This window comes from Pelodiscus sinensis, chromosome 2 (genome assembly GCF_052426305.1).
Source record: "Pelodiscus sinensis isolate ZL-2025 chromosome 2, ASM5242630v1, whole genome shotgun sequence".
NCBI lineage: Eukaryota > Metazoa > Chordata > Testudines > Trionychidae > Pelodiscus > Pelodiscus sinensis.
The window spans coordinates 133,477,741-133,501,860 of record NC_143053.1 but is presented as its reverse complement, the minus strand read 5'-3'; the positions used below and the strand labels follow the sequence as shown (position 1 = coordinate 133,501,860).

The window sequence follows — 24,120 nt, the reverse complement described above, 5'->3', positions numbered from 1 at the left end:
TTGAACACACTTGTCCTTTATTTTGTACATCAGGAAGGGGGGCTAGGGAGGGGTAAGTGGAAGGAGGTGAGGGAGGAATGGGGTACGAGCCCCTGATGAGGAGGACTGGGCTGGCTCTGCGGGCTTCTGGGGGTGGAAGCTCTCCTGTAGCCCCCCAATTGCCCCCTCTCCCCATATGGCAGCCTGCGGCAAGTGCAGCTGGTCTGATGTGCCCAGTGTAGGTACTCTGGGCAATCCAAGCCAGGACTGCTTTGCAAGTGGGGCACCCCTGAGAACTGTCTGTCTGGGGTGGGGGGTCGGGTCCCTTTAAGCACAGCCCTTGGCTAGCCTGAGACAGCAGCTCCATGCTCTAAGTCCTCATCTGATGCCCTGCCGGCACTGCTTCTGGCCATCCTTAACCCCAGTTCAGGGTCCACTCTGTGTGGACATGCTAGTTCGAATTAGCAAAACGCTAATTCGAACTAGTTTTTTAGTCTGGATGCATTAGTTCGAATTAACTAATTCGAACTAAGTTAGTTCGAATTAGCGCTGTAGTGTAGACATACCCTTACATATTTAACTGAGCAGGGCTGGGTCAAAAATAATGTTCAGAGATTACCCACGTGTAGGGTTTATTCTATCTTTGAATCATCATGATTTGTGAAATATGAAATGTAACTGCTCTACTAGACTAATTTAACTCCACAAGCAGCATGGAATCAAGATTGATGTCGTTAGGTTGATGCAGAGTCAGAATAAGTGCTGTACTGCTTATGTGAAAGAGTTACTGGTTTTCAGGAGCCATCCCACAATGACCCACATTAACAACAACTGACACAATTGCTATTAGGGTATGTCTACACTGCATTCCTCTTTCAAGAGAGGAATGCAAATGCAGTTGAGCGAAATTGCAAATGAAGCACGGATTTGAATTTCCTGCACTCCATTTGCATAATCGCATCTGGGCGCTATTTCACAATACCCTCTTTTGTAAAAAGAAACACTGTCTAGACATGGTTATTTCAAAAGAAAACTCTTCTTTTGAAATAACTCTTAAGTCTCATTTTATAAGGAGTAAGGATAATTTTAAAATGTGGGTTTTCTTTTGAAATAACCACATCTAGGCAGCATTTCTTTTTTCAAAATAGGGTATTTTGAAATAGCACCTGGACGCGATTATGCAAATGAAGCGCAGGAAATTCAAATCCGTGCTTCATTTGCAATTTTGCTCATCTGCATTTGCATTCCTATCTCGAAAGCGGAATGCAATGTAGACATGTCCTAAGTGAGGAGGTGTACTGCCAACACAAGCAACGAAGTGCAGACATACACAAGTGATATAATTACTGTATTGGCTATATATCAACGTAAGTTAAGTTGACTTACTTTTGTAGTGTAGTGTTGGCCTTCAAGACTTAATATTGGACAGGGAGAGTGAATTCCATTTCCTGTACAGGAACATTGTGTAGCAATACTGTAACAGACTGAGTGGATTCCACTTCCACTAGAATCAGTAGGATTCGAGAACTGATAGAACCTTGCCAAGAGCCACTGAGCCTCTCCCAGCAACGTGTCAGGAGTAACCGACTCGTTCTCTTGCTTTTTTCCTTCTACCTCTTCTGAAGCAAAAAAGGAAGTAAGCTGTGTAAAATCAGGCAGGGACAAGATGTACAGGGACAAAAATAAGGCAACTCTGGAAAGCAAGGATGACCTGTATTGCAAGGGTGTTACAAACAGAAGAGTAAAGAAGTAGTGAGCATGGATCAGATATCCTTTCTCTAGAGACTTATGACTCAAAGCTCGTCTGTATTGTTCATTGTTTTGGGTAGGTGTAGTAGAAGTGCAAATGAGGGGAATGAGATGTTATGAGAGGTAACATATTACATTGATGTTGGAAAGGATCTGCTCCTTCAATTTCCTTTTCTCTATTCCAGTGTGTTGCTGAGTAATCTGCAGCATTAATCTTCTGAGTAGGTAATTTCCTCCTCTCTCCTTTTAAATATAATTGTTTGTAGCACACTGTGTGCCAAAAATATTACTGCTTTATGTCCAGGATGGAGGTAGAAAATAGCAGGGACACCGCAGCCATCCGGCACAGTGGGAGCAGGCATTGCTTGTATTGTGTGTACATGGAATTGGGTTAAAGGCTGCTTTTCTACTCAAGAAATGCGCAGAACGTTTGTACAAAGCTTTCCTTTTATAAACAGTGAACGAAATTTATCTCTGGCATAACGCCACTGAGTTCAGTGTAGTTATATCAAGGCATGAATTTGGCCTACTGTTTAAGGTAGAGGGGAGACCCGTGTAACTTGTTAATTCTGTCTTGGTATGCTAAGCAGTGAGAACTTCCACTACTTCACTGATTTGTGTCAGTTTTACAGGGTCTTGTGAGAACTAAATCCTAATCCATTTGGAGGCAAGCTTGAAAGTTACTGAAATAACTTAAAAAATATAATAAGGAATCAATCTACTCTTTTACTGTAAATAGTATACAAGCCATATATCTAACGTGTTAAAAGAAAGTTGGGGGACACTCATTGCTAAATAACTTTGTTGAAATTCCAGGTACTTTGGCTTATGTAGATAAAGACAGGAAGTTTATATGTTAACAACACCCCTCTTCCCCTTAACTCTTTGCTATTAATTTTCCTGAGTATTGAAAGGAAGATAGCATCTGGCTAAAACAGGGGTTACTCGAAAAGATGTCACCAATGAATTGTGATTAAGAGATGAGGTGATTTTTCTCCCCTCCCCCCATCGATCCATTTCTTTTCAACAAAATACTTGTGGTGCTGAAAGAAGCTCTGATTTGAAGTGTCCCTCAAAATAAAGCATCCTAGGGGCTTTCTTAAGAAAACAGACCAACCAGCTAGTAAAAATGCAGAAGATGACATAAGATTAGGAGTAGACATGTCCAGAAAGTAAATGTCCTAGGGTATGGCTAGACTGCAAGGATCTATCAGGAAAAGATATGCAAAATTCGCTCCACAATGTGTGTATCTTTTTCTGATACTTTTGTCAGAAGAGGCTTTTGCAAAATTTGGCCCGTTGAGACTGGACCAAATTTCAGGAAAAAAAAAACCTCTTTAGAAAACCCCCTACTTCCTTGTGGAACAAGGAATACAGGGGCTTCCAAAAGAGTGTGTTTGCGCTTCTGCAAAAAAAAAGTGGAAGAGCAAATGCGTTCCCCGGACACAGCAGAGTTTTTTTGGGATACTCTGGTATCCTGAAAGCCCACCGCAGTCTAGCTATACCCATACATAGCACTGTAGGAGAAAAATGAACTTGCCCCTATTATGTAACATTTACTTTTTGAATTAATAAAAATAGTCTTTCCTCAGTAGTTTATAAGAAATCTCTCTCAAGTGCTGCTGAATTAATATCTGAACAAGAGGGGATCCTCTTGGAATGTGTTAAAAATCTTTTCATGTTTCCTCTTCTTTTTCCTCACTCCCAACCATCCTGTGTTCACTTAGAAGTTCATCAAGAAAGACTGAGTTAACTGGCATCTTCAACAGCAAGAAGGCAAGCTAAATGGTTGAGGCATTTGTCATAGATATTTTCAAGACCATGTTTATGGCTTCTGCTCTCACATGTGAAACTGATATGAAAAACATAAGGCTTCAAAGTCCATAACTCAGGTTATTAAAGCTAGAAACAGTTACCCTTTTTTCTACATAAGAAATTTATTTATTTTACTTAAAACAATTAAAATTCACCCAGACAAAGCTCTGAGTATAAACAGTAGTATACCAAAACTAATTTGAAAGACTTTTGTCAGCATCAAAAGGTTTCTCTTTACATGTACAGTTTGCACCTCCCAAAATTGGAATTTTCTGCTCGGGCATGCCTGACCACGGATGTTCCTTGATCAGAGAACCTCAGTAGCCTAGTCCCAGGAGGGCAGTCCAGGAGGGGCCAGACTGAAGTAGTGGGACAGGGCAGGGACTGGAGATGGCAGCAGCCCCCAGCCACTCCTGACAGCCTGTGGCACTGGGACCAGGTCGGAGCAGCCCCCAGAAGTGCAGGATCTGGCCAGCAACAGCCCACGATAGTGTGGAGCTGGGGCCAGAGCCTGCAGGCTACTGTAGGGGCAGAAGCCCATGCTCTTTGCTGCCTGAAGAAGTGGGACTGGGGCTGGTGGCAGCCCCAGCAGTCCATGGCAGCATGGGACCAGAGCCCTGAACAACCTGCAGAAGTAGGGTCAGAGCCTTCAGGCTGCTTCAGGGCTGGGACCAGAACCTGAGACCTCAGTCCTGGCAGCTTAACCAGGGCCAGAGCCAGATTCAGCCAGCCCACAATCTCATGTCCCAGAATGCTCAGCAGAGCCAGCAACCTAGTAGGCAGCCTGACCTTGCTCCCCCTGCTTCACCCTCCCCGAGCTAGCAGAGTTGGCAGCTGGGGGCTGTGGCAAGGAACCTTCTCTAGTCCAGCAAATTCCCTGGTTGAGGATTGGTCAGGTCCCAAAGGTGCCAGATAAGAGAGATTCAATCTGCAGTAAGATTTTCTTTGCACCAATTTTATGTATTCTAGTGCAGCATTAATTTCTTAGTATGTAACTAAATCATTATGCATTTCTGCAGCACAAGGTATGACTTTATTTGGACAGTAACCTAAGCAGGTCCAAAGGCTTAGCTGGGATCCCGGGCAAAGCAGGGGGAGGGGACTGCACTGTGCAGAACTCAGACAGAAGGAGCAAGGCTGATGCTAGGCAGACAGTGCCTTCCCCAGATTCAGAGTGTACTGCTCTGGCAGCGATTTAAGGAGTAGCAGCCAAGAGCTCAAGGCCCTTTTGTGTTGCTGCGCCCTGACCAGTTGGCCCTTTTGCACACACACTCCTCCCCCTGTTGTTGGACCTAACTACCAATACAATATTATATGTTCTAGGGAAGCAGGCCCTCTATCTAAAAGTATATTAGATGCTCTTGTTACCTCCCCAAAGGCCCAAGATGGAATTCCTAATCTGCCTCTTAGTAGGAAGTGTGTGCTATGCACATATTTACTGTGTCAACAAGAACTGAAGTTCAATAGGCTGAATTTGAAATGTTTTTTATAATTTGCTCTACAAAGAGGAGGCATATTAATTTGTGGCTTTTGAATGGCCATTGTACTGTGTCCTTGAAAAGAGGAACATGTTCTCAGTAAATGACATTCATTGTGAATAGAAAGGGGAAACAAAGCTCATTCATCTTACGTTGTCCATCCCTTTTCCTGATTCTGAGTATAGAAAGATCTACTCCTAAAAAGGCAAGCATCACACAATTCCTATGGCGGTGGGTAGATTGTTCATTTTTGTTGCATGGTAACATTTTGCCTTCATGTAACTATAATGGCTTAACACCACTGTTTATGGTAGTTTTGCAATAGCACTGTAGAAGGTCAATCTTATCTTACGGCATTCTGTAGACCGGAGTCATGATCAGCCGAAAAAACGTACAGCAATCTCTCAGTGCATGTATGTCTGGCAGACAGCAATCTGAACCATATCTCTAGTTTAAAAGAACCATCCAAGAAACTTTCTTAACGTGGCAGACAGTGGGTCTGGTTTTGCTGCTTATGTTGTTCTCACTGCTGGCTGCAAGCATTGCATTTTAACTGTGTAGACATTGTACAACAAAAACACCAAGCCCCCAACCACTAAATATATTAGAACCAGATGACACATTTGGAAGTGGTTTGTTAAACTAAAAATGTTTCTGATTCACTGAAGACTGTTTTATTTTTCTCTATTAATCACTGTACACTTTGTCCAACTTCATATTAATGTGATATATTCATATATGATGTCAGTGTATTCAGTATGCTATAAGGTCATATAAGGAACTGAAATCCACACACACATTCGTGGTTGCAGTCAACAACCAAAACTGAAAATTAATGGAGCGTGTTTTAGGAAAACTTTTTGCCTGGTAGATATTCAGAATCCAGATTGAATAGCATCACCTCTTTGTCCAAAGAAGACTTTACAGCCATAATGCAGTCTTGTCCTAATGCATATTATCCACAATCATACAATTTAAGAATTGTGCAGTCAGCTCACTGAGATTGAACAGCTTGTCATTTCTTTTTATCTAAAAAGGTTGTCTCGTTGTGACCTAGTCTTCATCCCTATGCTTTTATCACTGGAGAAGTGGTGCTCAAGTAATTCTACAGTGCTGATGTTTTAAAATACTTTCACAGTGGAGAACTCCTTTTTTAAATTGAGAAGTTCTCATGGACATCGCCCCTTTAAATGTCCTCAATCATGAACCATTTACAGTTGCTCACATAAGATATGTTTGTATTTTTAATTGTTTAATTCAAAGGCTGGGTTTTTTTTTTCAAATTTCCTGAGGTAAAATAATCGGTCTCCTCTTATTCGTTTCCTCTTTCTCCACCCAAGGCAACCAAAATCTGGTTTAATCCTTTCCTCTTTTCCTAGTCTCCTGTTCTGACTCATCTATGCATGCTTCCTCCCCTCATCATCTCTTCCTGTCCATACAGCCCCGCATACTGGTTTCTTTTTTTACTGTTGTTTTCTCAATGTTTGTGCATCAGTGACCCGCTAATGGAGTCAGATAAGCTTATGCACTTCCTTTTTTCTAGTATTGTAAAGAGGAACCTGGATAGAAACAACAGGGAGCAAGATGCTTGAGCCAATTCCATGAAAACTTGTAGCTCTCCAGAGTCCACTATGCTGTCCCCCAGTTTGAGAACTATTGCCCTAGCAATCCCATTACTGTAGGACTGCTAGGAATATCTATTGTTCTTGAGAGAAAAATATTGTTTTGAGGAATTACTAAACTAGCATTTCATTAAAATATATTTAATTCTTCTGTCCATCAAGCCCTTTTTAGTGCCAGGAATGCACAGCAAGGGAGCCAGTTATGGCTTCATGATCCAGAGGATCAGTCCACATTCTCCCTGGCACAAGTGAACAGCATAGGGCTTGCTCTAACTTTTGCCACTTGCATGAAATCTTAAAGCCTGGATACACAGAAAGAGTTAGGCTTTGTAATGGTGAGTGTTACAGCACCTATATTTTAGGCACCTAAAAAATTGTTGCAAGTTCAGAAAGCTCAAGTTAGGTGTGTAGGCTGTCCCTGCAATAACAGTGAAATTCACAAAAGCCAGTGTGCCAGGTGGGGAAGTGCCTAAATTAGTCAGTTGGAGATCCTGACAAGAGGGATATGTGCTAAATCTCACCATGCTCAGAGGTGAACCACCTAAATTCTAAAACCACCTGGATTTAGAAACTTATGCCTGTTTTGAATCTGCAACATGCAGTCCTTAAAAGAGAATTTGGCCATGTATCTGTCAGTTTCCTCTTAATCCTTCAGTCTTGGGCCCCAAACTTCTGAAATAGAATTTATGAGAAGGCAAGGAGATGAAGTTACAAGTTGAAAATAAACTAGTATTGACCTCAGAGGCAACCATTGGCAAATGCAATCTGAGTAGTTAATACTTGTGATCTCTTCTTTCTTGTCCTTCATTAAGGGTCCTCACTTCAGCATTTTCTTAACTCGTTTTTAGTTTCAGAGCTTCGACCCTGTCCACACATTGGGGTCAGATTATGTATTTAAACTTTTTGTTTCTAAAAGCCTTGAAATTGATGTAGACTGCTCCACTGGATTACCCAGAACAGGGCTCCTCAACCAGAGGTACACAGATCTTGCAGGGCAAATCAACTCAAGCAGATAGGTCTGATTTTACAACAGACTACTTAGAAAGCACTAGTGACGTTCATGCAGGCTAAAACTCCACACAATGACTTGTTTGTATTGCTCTATGTTCTATATACTGACATTTAAATACAGTATTTATATTCCAATTGTTGTGTTTATAATTATATGGTAAAATGAGAAAATAAGCAATTTTGTACTGTTACTTTTTTTTGTTTGATTTTGAAGGTAGTCTTTAAGTAAGTAGTTTTTAAGTGAAATTTAACTTGGGGGAATGCAAGATAATTCAGACCCCTGAAAGGATATACTTGTCTGAAAAAGGTGAAAACTTGGTAGACAGCATTTTAGTTCACCTGGCCAAAATTCCATGAGTTTTCAATATGAAACATGCAACTGCTGGAAAACAAGTCCTAAGATTTGTTAGACGATTTGGGGTATGTTAAGCATTTCCAAAGTTGAGAGAGCTTTCAGACAAATTAAGAAATAGCTTAAAATTTCCTGACAGAAAGGAAGCATGTTACCATCTAAAGAGGTTAGCTGCCCCTCTGTCATGCTGTATGTGGCCAAGATTTAAATTCACAAAAACTTAAAGTTGAATATGTACATCCAAAGATGGGCAACAAAATAAATGCCTGGGTTTTTAAGAATGCTGCACACCTGGAAGCTGAACTCCCACTGTAAATCAGCCCAGATAGGCTCCTAAGTTTGTACAAGGGACACTTAACATTAGGCTTCTTTTTTTTAATAAAACCGTGACTTATACTTCTAAATTAACTTCTCTTTGTGAGCATTGTGGAACATAAAATGAGAGAATATTGCCATTTAATATTTTCATCCCTGCTGAGATTGTATGTCACCCTTTTATTTGTAGATGGCAAATTTAATTGATGTACAATTGGTTCAAACACTGAGGTTATGGAAGATGCTGTAGTAATTTTATTCATCTTTACATGGCTAGTGGTCAGATACATGCTGAGCCATGTATGCTTTCCTGGCACAGTTAGACCTTTTTATTTTCCTGTCCCAGCTTTATGCTGAATGTGCCTGTTTGTCCTGGCCAAGTAAAACAGTGTAAAGTCTTACTACCTTTAACTTTCTTTATTCCATTTTTTTTACATACAGTAGAGGGGAAAAAATTAGCTTATGAGTGACTAAAGCCAGTCATGTAATGCAAGCAAGTCTATTAACCCATGATTAATCTCTGTCAAGAGTATTTTGTAACACCCGTAACAGACAGTGTAGAGCCACTGGCTTTTACCCACTTTTGGTTTTATAAGTTAATGCTATTCTGAGGCATGGAGAGGGTGCAGAAAATTCCTTTGAGACAGACTCACACAGAGTGTAGACAACACTCATGGAGTGAGTATATCATATATCACATCTCCTAGGACCTAGATAATGTGATCTGGGAGACAAGAAGTATGTAAGACTTGCAGAATTAGATTTTGATTTTTTAAATAATTTAATTGGATATCACCCCTTTCTTTTTAAGTAATTTTATCTATTTAAATTTTCAGTCTCTGGGGGGGGGGGGTCTCAGACAATAATTATGTAATGACAGTAAAAATGGAGATGCAAAAAATTAAAAGATTTATAGCCATTACAACACAAGTCATTAAAATATACAAACTAAATATCCAAAGTTCTCAAGCAGCATTTGTTTTTACAAACTATCTGTACAATTTGGTTATTGCAGATGGAAATTTTATTAGTTTAGATGAAATTGACACTTACTGATAAAAACCTAGTTCTTCCAAACCTATGGGATAATCAAGACAACTTGAGGATACATCAAAGTCAACAGCATGCACAGCTACTCCTGCAGCTAGCAAAGTACACCAAGCCAGCTAACCTAAGGCTCTGTGAGCTCTCTACCCAGTAGATTTTGTACAGCAGACTGCACATTTTGGGTTATCCTTGTGCTCCTTATCACTGTCATGTCATGATTTGCCCCTTTGTATCAAACTAAGGATTTCAATTTCCCATAATTAGTGAGAGAATTTTATCCAATATTTTAACTCCCCCAGACTTGTTTTTCCTCATAACATACCTCCTATTTTTTTATAGCTCTTCAGTAGAGAAAGATTTCATTTTAAGGCCATTGTTTCCATGGACATACCCAATTAGAACAACAATTTGAAACTCCCCATTCCCCCCAAAATTTAGGAACTATGGCCTATTGATGTCTCTTGCCAGCTTTTCCTGCTGGTAGCCTATGTTAATAGCTGAGCTTGCATCTTGCATCAATGGTAAGAGTTCCATCTGTAATTCATTCTGCAAAGATACTTCTGTTTGGTGCTCAATGTATGTGATATGCTGAGAATGTGAGTATTATTTTTGCATTATTTTTAAGTTTTGTATAAGGTTATGGCAGTGGCAACTGATCCCAACTTCATATTGTCTGTAAATTTCATAAATATACACTCCACTTCATCATATAAGTCATTATGTAAGAATTTCATGAAGTTTTTTGTGTTTTCCTCAGCAAATGTAATTCAGGCTTTACTATGGTGCAAGGATCCTGAAATATGCAGGAACAAAACTTACTGATACTTACCACCTACAGAGTCATGACCCCTCGCTAGTATTTGTATAAAACATTAGAATGTTCTTGCTGCGTCAACATCCTTTTTGTAGTGGGGGGCCCAGAAGTGGACACAGTACTCCAGAGCTGAATAAATCCACATTCCCTTAACTTGCTGGCAAGAATATTGTGGGAGACCGTATCAAAAGCCTTGCTAAAGTCAAGGTATATCACATCCACTGACTTTCCCACATCCACAGAGCCAGTTACCTCATCATAGAAGCTAATCCCTTTGTGAATCCATGCTGACTATTCCTAATCACTTTCCTCTCTTCCAAGTGCCTCAAAATGGATTCCTTAAGGATCCCTTCCATGATTTTTCCAGGAACCGAGGTAAGACTGACCGGTCTATAGTTCCCTGGATAGTCCTTTTGGAATATGGGCACTACATTTGCCTTTTTCCAATCATCCGGGATTTCTCCCGACCTCCACGACTTTTCAAAGATAATGGCCAAAGGCTCCTCAATGACATTTGCCAACTCCCTCAGTACCCTCGGATGCATTAAGTCCGGACCCATGGATTTGTGTACATTTAGCTTTTCTAACTAGTCCCTAACCTGTTCTTTACCCACCAAAGGCTGTCCATCTTCATCCCATCTTGCGTCACTTAGCACATTAGTCCGGGAGCCCACCTTGTCCGTGAATACAGAGGCAAAGAAAGCATTGAGTACTTCAGCTTTCCCCACAACATCCATCCCTAGGTTACCTCCTTCATCCAGTAAGGGCCGCACACCCTCTCTGATCACCACCTTCTTGTTAACATGTCTGTAGAAACCTTTCTTGTTATCCTTCACATCCTTAGCCAGTCGCAATTCCATTTGCACTTTCGCCTTCCTGATAACCCCCCGGCATTCTCGAGCTATACCTTTAAACTCCTCCCTGGTCATTTGTCCAAGTTTCCACTTTTTGTAAGCTTCCTTTTTGTGCTTAAGTTCACCAAGGATTTCCCCCGTAAGCCAGTCCGGTCTCCTACCATGTTTGCCTCTCTTGCTGCGCATCGGGATTGTTTCTTTTTGTGCCTTCACTAAGGCTTCTTTAAAATACTGCCAGCTGTCCTGGACTCCTTTCCCCTTCACGTTAGCATCCCAGGGATTCTCCCATCAGATCTCTGAGGGAGTCAAAATCTGCTTTTTTGAAGTCCAAGGTGTGTATTTTACTATTCTCTTTTCTTCCTTTGGTCAGCATCCTGAAATCTACCATCTCGTCATCACTGCTTCCCAGGTTGTCACCCACATCTACTTCCCCTATTAGTTCCTCCCTGTTTGTGAGCAGAAGGTCAAGCTGCGCACGGTCCCTGGTCGGATCCTTCAGCACTTGTACCAAGAAGTTATCCCCAACATTCTCCAAAAACTTCCTGGATTGCCTGTGTACTGCCATATTGGTTTCCCAACAGATGTCAGGGTGATTAAAGTCCCCTACGAGAACCAGAGCCTGCGATCTGGAAGCTTCTCTTAGTTGTCTGAAGAAAGCCTTGTCTACCTCATCCACCTGATTCGGTGGCCTGTAGCAGACACCAACCACAACATCACTGCTGTTGTTTGCTACTTAACCCATAGACTTTCAACAGGTTTTTCTCCCTCTTTATACTGGAGTTCAGACCTTTCATAGTGCTCTCTTACATATAGTGCAACTCCTCCTCCTTTTCTCCCCTGCCTGTTCTTCCTGAACAGTCACTACTCTTCCATGACAGCACTCCAGTCATGCGAGTCATCCCACCAAGTCTCTGTTATCCCAATTAAATCATATCTCTTGGACTGGGCCAGGGCCTCCAGTTCTTCCTGTTTGTTGCCCAGGCTTCTCGCATTAGTGTACTAACACCTCAGATAACCAGTTGATCACCCTATCTTCTCCATTCGAATCAGGGGTCCTGCTTTGTTGCTTGTTCCTCTTTGTATTTCTTCCTGGTATCCGACTTTCCCACTCCCCTCAGGGTTTTGGTCACCATCCCCGGATGAGGAGGGCTTTAAACTAGGTCCACTAGGTTTGCAAGCCTGCCCACAAAGATGCTCCTTCCTTTCTTTGTTAGGTGGATCCCATCTCTTCCTAACAATCCTTGTGCCCGGAACAGAATGCCATGGTCGAAGAATGCAAAGCCCTCTCTGCAACACCACCTGCGCAACCACACATTTACTTCCTCAATTCGTCGATCCCTGTCCAGTCCTTTTCCTTGAACAGGGAGGATGGATGAGAACACCACTTGCGCGCCGAATTCTTGGGTCCTTCTTCCCAGCAGTACATAATCCGCAGTAACCCACTCAAGGTCATTCTTGGCCGTATCGTTAGTTCCCACATGGAGAAGCAAGAAGGGGTAGCGATCCGAAGGTTTGGTCAGCTTGGTAAGCCTCTCAGTCACATCCTGAATGCGAGCTCCCGGTAAGCAACACACCTCTCAAGATTCCAGGTCCATACGGCAGATGGATGGCTCAGTCCCTCTTAGGAGAGAGTCCCCGACCACCACCACCCGTCGTTTTATTTTGGGGGTGGTGGCCGTGGAACCCCCATCCTTAGGACTACGCATCCCATGCCTTCCAGTAGATGGTTTTCCCTTCCGGTTTCTTCCTTGTGAGGTCCCTTCCAAAGCATTCAGCACTGCAGAGCCTGTGGAGAGAGCCTGAAAGCGATTACTTACTTCTATAGCATTGGGGGATTCCCGTGCTGGCCTTTTTCCCCTTTTAGAAGTTACATGCAGCCAGTTCTCTTCTTGGTCCTGTACTGCTCTCTCTGGCTCTTCTGCCTGCCGTGCTTGAAGGATCAAACGCTGCTTTCTATCAAGGAAGTCTTCATCCTCTCTGATCGAGCGTAGGGTCAACACTTGGGCCTCCAGTCCTCTAATTTTTTCTTCCAAAATGGTGACCAGCTTGCACTTAGTGCAGATGAAATCCGTTTTTTCTTCCGGGAGGAAGACAAACATGGCACACTCCGTGCAGGTAACAACAGCAGACCTATCACCATCCATCGTTGATGTCTTGGAGAAGGGATTTAAAAAAAAAAGGCAGGAGAACCTCGCCCCCTTCCCAACTCCCTCTCTAAACTCCCTGTTAGTACTTACCTGTTCGCAAGCCTCTTGGTCTCTTGCCCACTGCCTTATAAAGCGCTGGAGTGACTGAAAGTCCCTCCCCCCTACCAAAGCTCAGCCAGTCACCAGAGGCTTCTGGAATTCAAACTTTAATTAGAAGCCAACAGTTTCCACCTGTAATGTAATTTTACTACATACATTAATTGCTTCTTCACATAGCTTTGTAGTGGGTCTCAATTATAGAATCATTAAGAAATGTTTTTTACATAAACTACTTTCTATAAAGTTACATTAGTTTTATTGATATACCTGATGTTGTGAAGTAGTTAAAAGTTATGGCACTGAAGATACTCTGACTGTTTCTATGAGTAATTCAACTGGGGGTGGGGATAGTAGAATAGAACCCTAAACGGTATCAAATTCTGTATCTGCTTTTAGCATTGTATGCACACACTGACTTAGCCTTAGAATAACTGTACAGTCAAACAAATGTCCATGGTTTTGCCCTCAGACATTGAAGAAACATTTGAATATGTCATAAAGAATGGCAAAAATTACTTGGTTGCTTTTTGCATCGAGCTTAGCATTCAAGAGTGTAGCTAGTTTCAAAAGTTACAAAGCAGTAGGTCTAAAACAGAGTAGAATAGCTATACTGTAAATTCTGAGGGTAACATAAGACTGTCTCAATGCTTGCTCACTCTGTCCTGGAAACATGGTTCATGAATCATGGGAGAGAATTTGAGTTCACCATTTGATGAGTGATGCTTGTTACTTACTGTGTTTAGTTAAAAAAGCAGAGACTCTAAACATGAGGACTTGATGGTTCGATCTGTAATGTTTTCACTGGCAGAGTAAGCCAGCAGTCCTTCCAAGGTCTGTACAATGCACACTGCAAACCTCCAACACTGGAAAGAAATTGAGAGTGTGCTGGTTTCACATTACATAAACAGGAGTCCCTATGGTCCAATACTGATGAGGCTTGTGTTGAGCCACCGTTTTATGTGGGTATATGCTAGCCCATAAAAACCTGTTTTTGTGTGACCTGCCAACTTTCTTCAGTTGCTTTGTCTGTTAGGTTGCACTGGTAAGTACTAAAGTCGATGTTCTTAAAGATTAACTGTAGAATATGAGGTGCCACTAACCTTTAGTCTCATTGTTGATGTGTCCATGAAAATGTTTTGCAATATGATATTCATTGGACCATCTTCCACAAGCACTAATATCAATCAGCCTTTTCTAGTGCAGTAATAAGTTGTCTGAATTGCTTTTTATAATGTTTGTTCAGTATGACTACACACTTCTGAAAGTTACTGTAGACTAGTAGCAGAAGAGCCTTGTGTTCTATATACTTTTTAGGGCCAGATTCTGAAACACTTTTTTGTGGAATTTTCAAAACCATTTTATGTTGACCTAACTCTGCTCATATTGAAGTCAACTGTAAAACTCCAATTTAACGTTAGTGAGACACAAATGATGGGAACTTTTGAAAATTGTAGCCTTCATGAATAGTTATTATGTAATGTTAGTTGGACTGTTTCTATGAGTAATTCAACTGTGGTTGGAGGTAGTAGACTAGAACCTTAAACGGTATCAAATTCAGTACCTGCTTTTAGCATTGTATGTTGCAATATGATACAATAGGGATGTGAATGACTATTTGACTAGTCAACTCTCCGATAAGCAAATGCTTATCATATAGTCAACACACTAGTCAACTAGTTGCTTTCCCCACCCCCTTGCTGTTTCTCTCAGAAAGAAGCAGCAAGGGTGGGGAAGAAAAGGGGGTGTTTCAAAACGACAGGGCCATGTGGAGCCCAGGGCCAGACCCTGGGCTCCATGCGGCACTGCTGCTTTGAAATGCCATGTGCAGCCCAGGGCCAGCTGGGAGTCGCCTGCTGGCCCAGGCTGCATGGGTGTTTCAAATCAGGGGTGCCATATGGAGCCCGGGGCCTGCCGCTTTGAAACACTGCATGCAGCCTGATGCCAGGCTCGCCGTGGCATTTCAGAGAAGCAGAGCCACAGGGAGCATGGGGTTAGCTGAGGAGTCTGGGGTATTTTGTTACATACCCATTGGCAGATGAAGATAGCCTGGTGAGAAGAAGACACAGAGATGAAAACACAGGTCTCTGGCATCCCCATGTTGGTTGGTATAGGAATCCTTTACTTATTCTATACATTTTTTCAGTCTTCCCTACAGTCTACTATGTATTTTAGAAACTTTGTGCTCCTCTGTCCATCTGTGAGTCTGTGTGTTCAAGAACTCCTAAATGGCAAGAGCTAGTACCAACAAATGTAGTGTACAGCTTCCTTTTATCAGAGCTTAGAACAAGGTACGGGTTTGGTTGTGCCAGGACAATGGGATGTACCTTGAATTGTATTGTTTCTCATAAAATGGAAAGGGAGGGGTCTGTAGAATCTCCATGAGGGGAGAAAGGGACCAGAAATTGTGACCAGGACGGAGAAATGGCCAGGTATCTACTATATATTTCAGATAATTTGTCTGTGTCTGTCCCCCAGGCAGAGGCATGCACCACTCCCCAGGCTGTGCCTGCTGCAGTTGTAGCAGCCATGGGCAGGCGCTTTTTACCTGGCCCCAAGCTGCTGTGATGAGAGAGGGCTGTAGTTGTTCTTTTTCCCTGACGCAGCCTGCATAATGAACCTCTCGTTCCCAGCCACACCCCACAGCAATTATTTAAATGAAGAAAATCAAAATTTCTTTGAGTTAAGCTTTTAGTTGCTTATAGTTAAAGATTTTTTTATTAGTTACCACAATTTCCATTTGTGAAGATATTTCTTTGCATCTATACCATCCCTGGATCTCATGTTTCTTAGGTAAAATATTTTACTCTGTAAGAATGTCAGAACTGTATTGCTTTTTCAAATATTAACTTTGTCAGCTTTATGCTACAGATGTAAATATGTTACTGTTCCATCTTTTTATTCTTTTGCGTACTTCTACATTAGTTATCTTTTCAGCCCCAGTACAGGACTTATCTCACTCAGGAGTGACCAGTGTTTGTAGTTATTCTCTATTTATACTGGTGTATAAGAGATAGAAATGAGGCCTATAGTTTGCTATTACTATTTCCACATTTCACATTATTGTGGATCAGGACTAGAGAATATCCGGAGATGGACTGACTATTCTCAGTTCAGGGCACCTGTAGTAGCCACTCTAGGCTCTTCAGCCATTACCTCTCTAGGGCAGAAACCAGGGGACTTTTCAGGCTGCACAATTCTTCCTTCACCATGATTTCCACTGTTTAGGCAATCTGGTTTACTGAGGACTATACACCAGTGCAGCTAAATTTGGTAACTTACCATTATACCAATGCAAATATATCTAATATGCATGGGACTTGAATTATCACTGGCTTCCACTTTGTGTAGTCACTTATACCTGTGCAAAATGGGTGTAAAAATTGTAGGTATACTGATTTTTTTAAAATGTGAATGACAATACAAGGAGCAGGTTGCTAGAAATTCAGGTATTGAGGGTTTATCTCCGTAATGGATTGTTGCACATAGGAAATACCCAGAGTAGATGCACCACACTGCTGTAAATGAGCTTGGGGGAAGCAGTTGACTTCTAATGAAAGTACCAATGCAATACCAGCAGTGTCTTCAGTGATATATGGGAAAAAGATAGACATTGGGCTATATCCTCCCCTGGTGTAAATCATCATGACCCTGTTGGATTTAGTGGAGATATACCAGTTTACATCTGTTGAGGATCTGAACCACAGTTACTATTCCAGTTTTTCTTCCAATCTACACAATTAAATCTCTAAGGATGTTATTAACAGGTCAACAACTGGGTCCTAAAAATTAGTTTCTTTCCTAGAATGCTGCTTTCTCCATGGTTTGACAGTTCAGTTCTATATCCTCCCCATTACCCTGGGATTTAAGCTCCATTCAGAGTGAGTGGGAGAGATGGTGACTGAGGGATTGAACCTGTGAAGTACCAAACATCATCATTTCTCAGGTGTGGCTCATCTCATATTCAGGTTCCCTTTATTTATAATATTTATTTTTAAAAAAGCAGATGTTTCTTCAGGGGCCTGTCAGAGCTCTATAGGCTTGTATTTTCATCCCTCCCAAGAGTATTTATATTCAGATTAATAAGTTTTTTAAACATACATAGATCAAAACTAATATCACCTTATTTAATGAAGAGGAGAACATGAATCAGAAAGGAAAAACTGGCAAATGATGTGGAAATATACAAGTGGCCTTCTGAATTGTATAAAGTTACAGGCTGGTTCATTGTTTCCCCTGTCACTGTCCTTCATCTGTTCAATAGTCAGTCAGTTGGCTTTGTGTCTGAAGCATATCAGAAAGGTTGGGATGCAAGCCCTTGTGATGATCACACCATTGTGTGCTGAGGTTCAGCTCCTGTGCTCTTGCCCTAGAACAAAAAGGTTATTGTTTTCAACATCATAATTCCGGAAAAAATCACAAGGGTCTTTCCTCTGTAGATAGAAATTTGGCTTAGCAACAGGCAAGAAGTAACAAGGTTTAATCTTTGAGGAAAGCTACTCTGTTTTGTATTTTCACTTTAACATGCGGTCCCAGTGGTTGTTAGAGAAGATGCTTAAAAATTTGATTACAAAATCAAGCAAGATAAATGAATCTTTGAGCCAGTGATGTCAGCATTGGCACTGCAAATCTGAAACTATTTGGCTGTGCTACAGAGTTGTTTTTAAAAGGGGGATAAAAGCCTATCCTGCTCTTGATATGCAGATATAAAAGTGTTAAGATCAGTGGATCAAGGGTTACAATAGGCCTCTTTTTGTTAAGAGTGTATCTCAGTAAAGAATGCGTAATAATCTATCAAACAATGCAGTAAATACCTTCAGCCATCTCTAGGATGCATCAGCTTCTGCTGCAGTAAACCAGGTATGAGGCTGCTAATGACAGAAATCCATCCCTGAAGATCAGGCGTAAGGAACCTAAGACCCTGGCTTGACTGGATCTGGTCCTTGAGGCTTGGGTCTTCCCCCACCATTGAGGAGCCCATGCTGGTGAGGGGTCACATTTTTGTTTCTCACTTGTGTGCAGCCGCTAATTGATTTTTCTGTGGCTTAGGGTGTGTCTAGACTACAGAGTTTTGTCGACAAAAGTGGACTTTTGTCAACAAAACTATACCTGCGTCTACACTACAGCTGAGTTCTGTCGACATAACGTTGACAGAACTCAGCAGTTTTGTCGACACTGGTAAACCTCATTTTGCGAGGCATAACTCCTTCTGTCGACAGAGTTCTGTCGACAGAAGGTGTTATTGCATGTAAACTGTCTTTGCGTCTACACTGCCATGTCGACAAAGCAACTTGCTTTGTCGACAGAACTGAATGTAGTATAGATGCTCTTTGTCGACAGAAGCTTTGTCGACAAAACTTCTGTTGACAAAACCCTGTAGTCTAGATGTATCCTTAGATTCCGCAAAGTGTCAAATCTAATTTGAAGAAGGGCCAGCATAGTCCAAAATGGGTGTCTTGGGAGCTATACTGTTAGGTATATCTCCATATATTAAATATTCATATCTCATAGAGCTGGAAGGGACCTTGAGAGGTCATAGAGTCCAATTGCCTGTTCTCATGGCAGGACCAAGTACCATCCCTGACAGATTTGCCCCAGATCCCTAAATGGCCCCCTCAAGGATTGAACTCACAGCCCTGGGTTTAGCAGGCCTATAGTCAAACCACTGAGCTATCCCTCCCCTCTCCATTAGGTTGGTTGCACCCAACTCTGCCCCTCCCAAGAGGTGTAACCAGCATTACTTTTGGATCGATTTCCTCTTGGAAATTCCCTGGTTCCCCAAAAGCATGCACTTTCCAAAGATGCTGCTTTGCCCCAAAATCTTTGGAATCCTAAACTCACTTTGGATCACTTAAAGCTTTCTGTCTCCCAAGAGATGTTGCTGCTGCCCAACAGTCAGGGACTTGGCTCCTAGTGTACATGATAAGATTCCGGGATTGTCACTCTGAAGCCTAAAATGTCTGAGACAGAATGAAGTGCAGGAAACTTGTTGAGGGCTCTCTTTGTTCAGAACGTAACCAGGCTTAGTTATTACTGGAATCCATAGTTAGTTACTGTCCACGTTTTCAGTTCTCAGACATTTTCTTCTTTTTGCACTTTACAAATGACACCTGCACAACAGCATAGGCTTTCAGCTAGTAGAATTTTGGCAAATTCATATACAATACAGCTGAATGCACTTTCTTTACCTGATCAGACCAGTGATCTTCCTAATCCACTATTCTCTCTTGAACAGTCTCCAGTATCAGAATATTTAGAACAGTGGGCTTCAACCAGAAGATCAGGATCTACTGGTAGATCTTGGAGCAGCTGACAGGTGATCGTGACTAGGTTGACCAGGAAGCTATCAAGCACTGGTACTTCTGTTGCCCTTCCACCCACTGCTGCTCCTGCCCTCTGCTTTAGAGCTACCCTCTGGGAGCCTCCCGCTTTATGTGCAGAATGTGGGAGGGAGAAGGGGGGGTACTTATGTTAGGATGTCCCTTCTCTCCCCTACTCTTGTACCCTATCTATTTCACACAGAGAGGAGGGGATGAAGGGAGCTTGGCAATGCAAATCTGTCTCTCTTACCCACTGGGGCTGTGTCCAGACTCAGGGTTTTTTTCGAAAAAACTTCACCTGTGTCTAGACTGCAGCCGCGTTCTTTCGAAATTAAATCGAAAGAATGCGGCTTTTCTTTCGACGGCGGTAAACCTCATTGCACGAGGAAGAACGCCTTTTTCGATGGAGATCCGTCGAAAATAAGTGAGTGTGGATGGGGGGGGAGGCCATTCTTTCGAAAATATTGGCCTCCAGGAAGAAGCCCTGGTGGACAATCTGGGGCATGCCTTGCATGTCTCTGGTTCCTGTCTGCAGCCATTTCTTAAAGGGACAGGCACCCTCACAGCCACTTGTTGCAGAAAAGGAGCCAGAGCACACGGCTACTTTGGTGCAGCATGTCCCAGCCCCAAGACCGTCCTGGCCCTTCCACAGAGCCTTCTGGGGACCCAGCCAGGGGCTCCAAACACCGGGCACCATCCTGGTCTGGGCCAGAGCTCAAGACCCTTCTGGAGCTCTGGGGAGAGGAGGAGGCCTTACAGGCCCTCAAAAGCCGGCAGCGAAATGCCGACATTTATGGCCGCATGGCAGAAGCCCTGGCCCAGAAGGGCCACTACCCCCGCACCCAGGACCAGGTATGCTCCAAAGTAAAAGAGCTGCGCCAGGGGTACGTCAAGGCCAGGGAGGAGAGTTCCCGTTCTGGGGCAGCCCCCTACTACTGTCCTTATTACACTGAGCTGGACCAGATCCTGGGTGGCAGTGGTGAAGCACGCACACCACGGCGTTTTGTCCAGTCAGGATTGGCAGACTCTGTGGTGGACGCTCCTGAGCAGGACCCAGAGCAGTCTGGAGACGGGGACATGGTGCCAGAGGAGGAGGACAGTGAGGAGACGTCGACCCTCACCCTGGAGCCAGTCACCCAGACCCCAGAGGCCTCCCAGGTGTCATCTGGCGCAGGAGAGGAAGCAGCAGGTGAGTACAGTGAGGTTGTGTAACACCCGGGGGGGGGGAGTAGGTGGGTGCACAGTGGGTGATGCACAAGGGAAACCTGTCATGCTCAGGCTGATGCCCAGGTCACACACACTGTTACCTTCAGAATGTCTGATTCCCCTGTCTCAAGGGAGAGGGCATGCCCTTTTGGACAGCTGTTGCACACATGACTGATTGTGATAGAAATGTAGCCGTGTTACTCTGATCTGAGGAAGTGGGTCTGACCCACGAAAGCTCATCCCCTAATAAACCATCCTGTTAGTATTTTAAGTGCTACAGAGTCCAGTTTTTTAGGACTGATTGTGTCTTCTTCTTTTCCTCCACAGCCGGACCAGCCGTGCAAGAGGGCCGCAGCACCCCAGCCCCATCTCCATCTCGGGGACATGGGAGCCGCAGACACAGGCGTGTCTATGCGGACATCCTCAGGCAGCATGTGGAGGCCATGCAGGAGCTCAACTCCATCCTGAGAGAGAGGGCGGAGGCAGAGGATCGCTGGTGTGACCGGCTGATGGAGGAGCTGGTCCTGCAGCGCACGTCCCTGACTGCCACTCTCAGAGAGGTCTGCGGCTTGCCTGCTCCTGTGCCTGGTCTTGCTCCTCCAGCACCCCATGACCCCGCCCCACCAAACCCCCCTTCCACAACAGCATCCCTTTCCCCCCTTGGACCTCCCTCTCCCCCAGCCTCCCCAATTCCCCAGCCCCTCTCTCCCCCTGGCCCTCCTCTCCCCCAGGCTTCCACGTCCCAAGAGCACCCCAGCCAGCCAACCGACAGGTGCACCACCCGATCCCGTGGCCATGGTGCACCCCGAACACGAGGCCCAGGCAGGAGAGGGAAATCAGGCAAGCACCGTGCAACCTGATCCCCTTCCCCCCCCTCCAGGTTTCAAGTCCCCTTCCCTCCCTCCAGGTTTCAAGTCCTCTTCCCCTCCTCCAGGTTTCAAGCACCCCTATCACCCCAGTTAAATCACAAAGAAAGGGTTCAACAAAAGGTTTATTGTACATAGTTTTGTCAACATCAAAAATGAAAAAAAGCTTTTTTATGTTTGCAACACTTATACTATTTTTTGAGAGATATTTAAAAAAAATTAAACAGAACATATTATTTTGCAACAAACCCTGGTGTTAATGATTTCTCCAAACAGGGTCAGGAGATGGGTTGTGGAGGGAAGCTTCTTTTGGGCCAGGGCCCAGTCCCCAGGCAGAAGCCCCTCAGTAGAGTCAGTGGCCTCCACTTGAGAATTGCTCCCGTAGGGCCTCCCGTATGCCAACAGCAGACCGGTGAGCCTGGCGGATGGCAGCTGTCCGGGGCTGGGCAAAGTGCCTCTCCTGACCATCAGCACCTCTACCCCACCCTGGTAGGAAGGCCTCCCCTTTCCTCTCCACCAGGTCCTCAACACGCAGCCACCACCTCAGGGATGTTGCTCTCCCCCATGTCTAGGCGTGTGAGCAAGCACCGGAATCTGCCTTTTAAACGTCCGAATGCACATTCCACCTGGTTGCGAGCCCGGTTAAGGTGAGCATTAAACTGCTCCTTGCTCACATCCAGGTGGCCGGTGTAGGGCTTCATCAGCCACAGCATCAGGGGGTAGGCGGCATCAGCCACTATGCACACCGGCATGTGCACGTCCCCAACCGCAAACTCGTGATGCGGGAAAAATGTTCCTGCCTGAAGCCTCCGGTAGAGGTACGAGTTCCTGAAGATGCGGGCATCATGTGCCCGCCCTGACCACCCAACACAAATGTCCGAAAACTGGCCACGATGGTCGACCAGGGCCTGGAGGACCATAGAAAAGTAGCCCTTTCTGTTAATGAATTGGGCTGCTCGATGGGGCGGTGCACGGATTGGAATGTGTGTCCCATCGAGCGCTCCTCCACAATTCGGGAAGCCAAGGGCAGCAAAGCCGGCCATGACACTGTCCAGATCTTGTAGACAGATGAGCCTGTTGAGCAGCTCCGAATTGATGGCCCTCACCACCTGCAGAACGAGACAGACAACAAAATGTTAGAAGGGGTGCCTTATCTCTTAGGAGGAGAACTCACCGCCCACCTTCCCTCTCAAACACCCCGGGAATCCCCTCCTCAGAACCCTCCCCCCAACAATTCAGGGTGAGTGGAGGAGCTCCCTCCCACTCCCACTCCACTTGGCCCTTCCTGACAGTCTCCCTTCCCCCCACCCCAAACTGTGACTGTCCCCAGACAATGACTTACCTCCATCAGGATGGATCCAACGGTAGACCTGCCCACTCCAAATTGGTGTCCCACGGAGCGGTAGCTGTCGGGGGTTGCCAGCTTCCAGAGGGCAACTTTTCCAGGGGGATAGCGGGCCGCAGGTGGGTGTCTTGCCGTTGCAGAGCAGGGGCGAGCCAGGTACACAGCTCCTGGAAAGTGGTCTTTCGCATCCTGAAGTTGCGTAGCCACTCTTGGTCATCCCAGATCTCCATCACGAGCCGGTCCCACCAGTCAGAGCTGGTGTCAAGCCTCCAAACACGCCTGTCCACAAAGAAGTTTGGAGGCAAGGGCAGTGCGGCTGCTTGACGGAGGAGCCCTTCGTACCTCTGGTCTGGGTCCAGATGGGGAAGTAGCCTCATGACTGTGTCATGCAGATGCAGCAACAGTTGCAGTATGATGGCGTGGGGCCATCGCCTGCCCAGGGGCAGCTCTGGCTCCATGCCACAAAAATGGGTCTAAACCAGAAAAACCTCCACAGAAAGAAGCTGCTGGGGTGTCCCAGGAAGCTGAGCACTCCAAACCAGCACTGCAATGCCTTGCTTACCTCCTAGAGGGACAGCAAAGGCAGCTGCAGGAACAGAGCAATGGGTGTTCAGGAGTGTCCCTTTCACCACGCCGCGTCTCTGCAAAGGGCAGGCAGGCAGCAGCACCCGGAAGGAAATGGTGCCCCCATGCCCTGGCAGAAGCGGTTCCGGGTGGCTTTGAATTTCGAAAGAGCGTCCAGCAGTCAGGACGCTCTTTTTCGAAAAAGCGGATCGATTTTCCGATCCGCGTATTGTAGTCTAGACGCGCTCTTTCGAAAGAGGCTCTTTCGAAAGATACTTGCAGTCTAGACATAGCCTGTGTGTGTCTGTCATTCTCACAAACACACACTGTCCTCTCCCGACCCAACACATACATCGAGGGTTGTTGCTGCTTCTTTTACTGCTTGCAAAGCAGGTTAGTTTTGGTTTTTGACTGGTCTGCGCATTTCATCATTTTCATTGTTCTCTCATGCTTAAATTTAATTCTTTGAGTTCTAAAATGTAGCCCGTCATGGCTGGAGTTATTATCTCTATGGTAATTGCTTCTCCTGGAGGTGGCTGG

General features: G+C 44.3%; 2 protein-coding genes across 3 annotated transcripts in view; both read left to right on the top strand.

The window, feature by feature from the left end:
- The window catches only part of FBXL7 (F-box and leucine rich repeat protein 7), a 330,308-nt gene that overhangs the window by 193,504 nt on the left and 112,684 nt on the right, over positions 1–24,120 (top strand). The gene's annotated exons all lie outside the window — the stretch shown is intronic.
- Positions 1,126–22,209, top strand: LOC149525339 (uncharacterized). Its single transcript, XM_089776431.1, has 2 exons — positions 1,126–20,788; positions 21,133–22,209. The coding sequence occupies exons 1-2, from the start codon at positions 20,215–20,217 to the stop codon at positions 21,663–21,665; spliced, it is 1,107 nt and encodes a 368-aa protein (XP_089632557.1). The 5' UTR covers positions 1,126–20,214; the 3' UTR covers positions 21,666–22,209.

Excerpts from the sequence above, each read along its gene's own strand:
- LOC149525339 (XM_089776431.1), top strand. The coding sequence starts at position 20,215 with ATGTCCCAGCCCCAAGACCGTCCTGGCCCTTCCACAGAGCCTTCTGGG. Across the intron at positions 20,789-21,132 it reads CGCAGGAGAGGAAGCAGCAG|CCGGACCAGCCGTGCAAGAG; the intron begins GTGAGTACAGTG and ends TTTCCTCCACAG.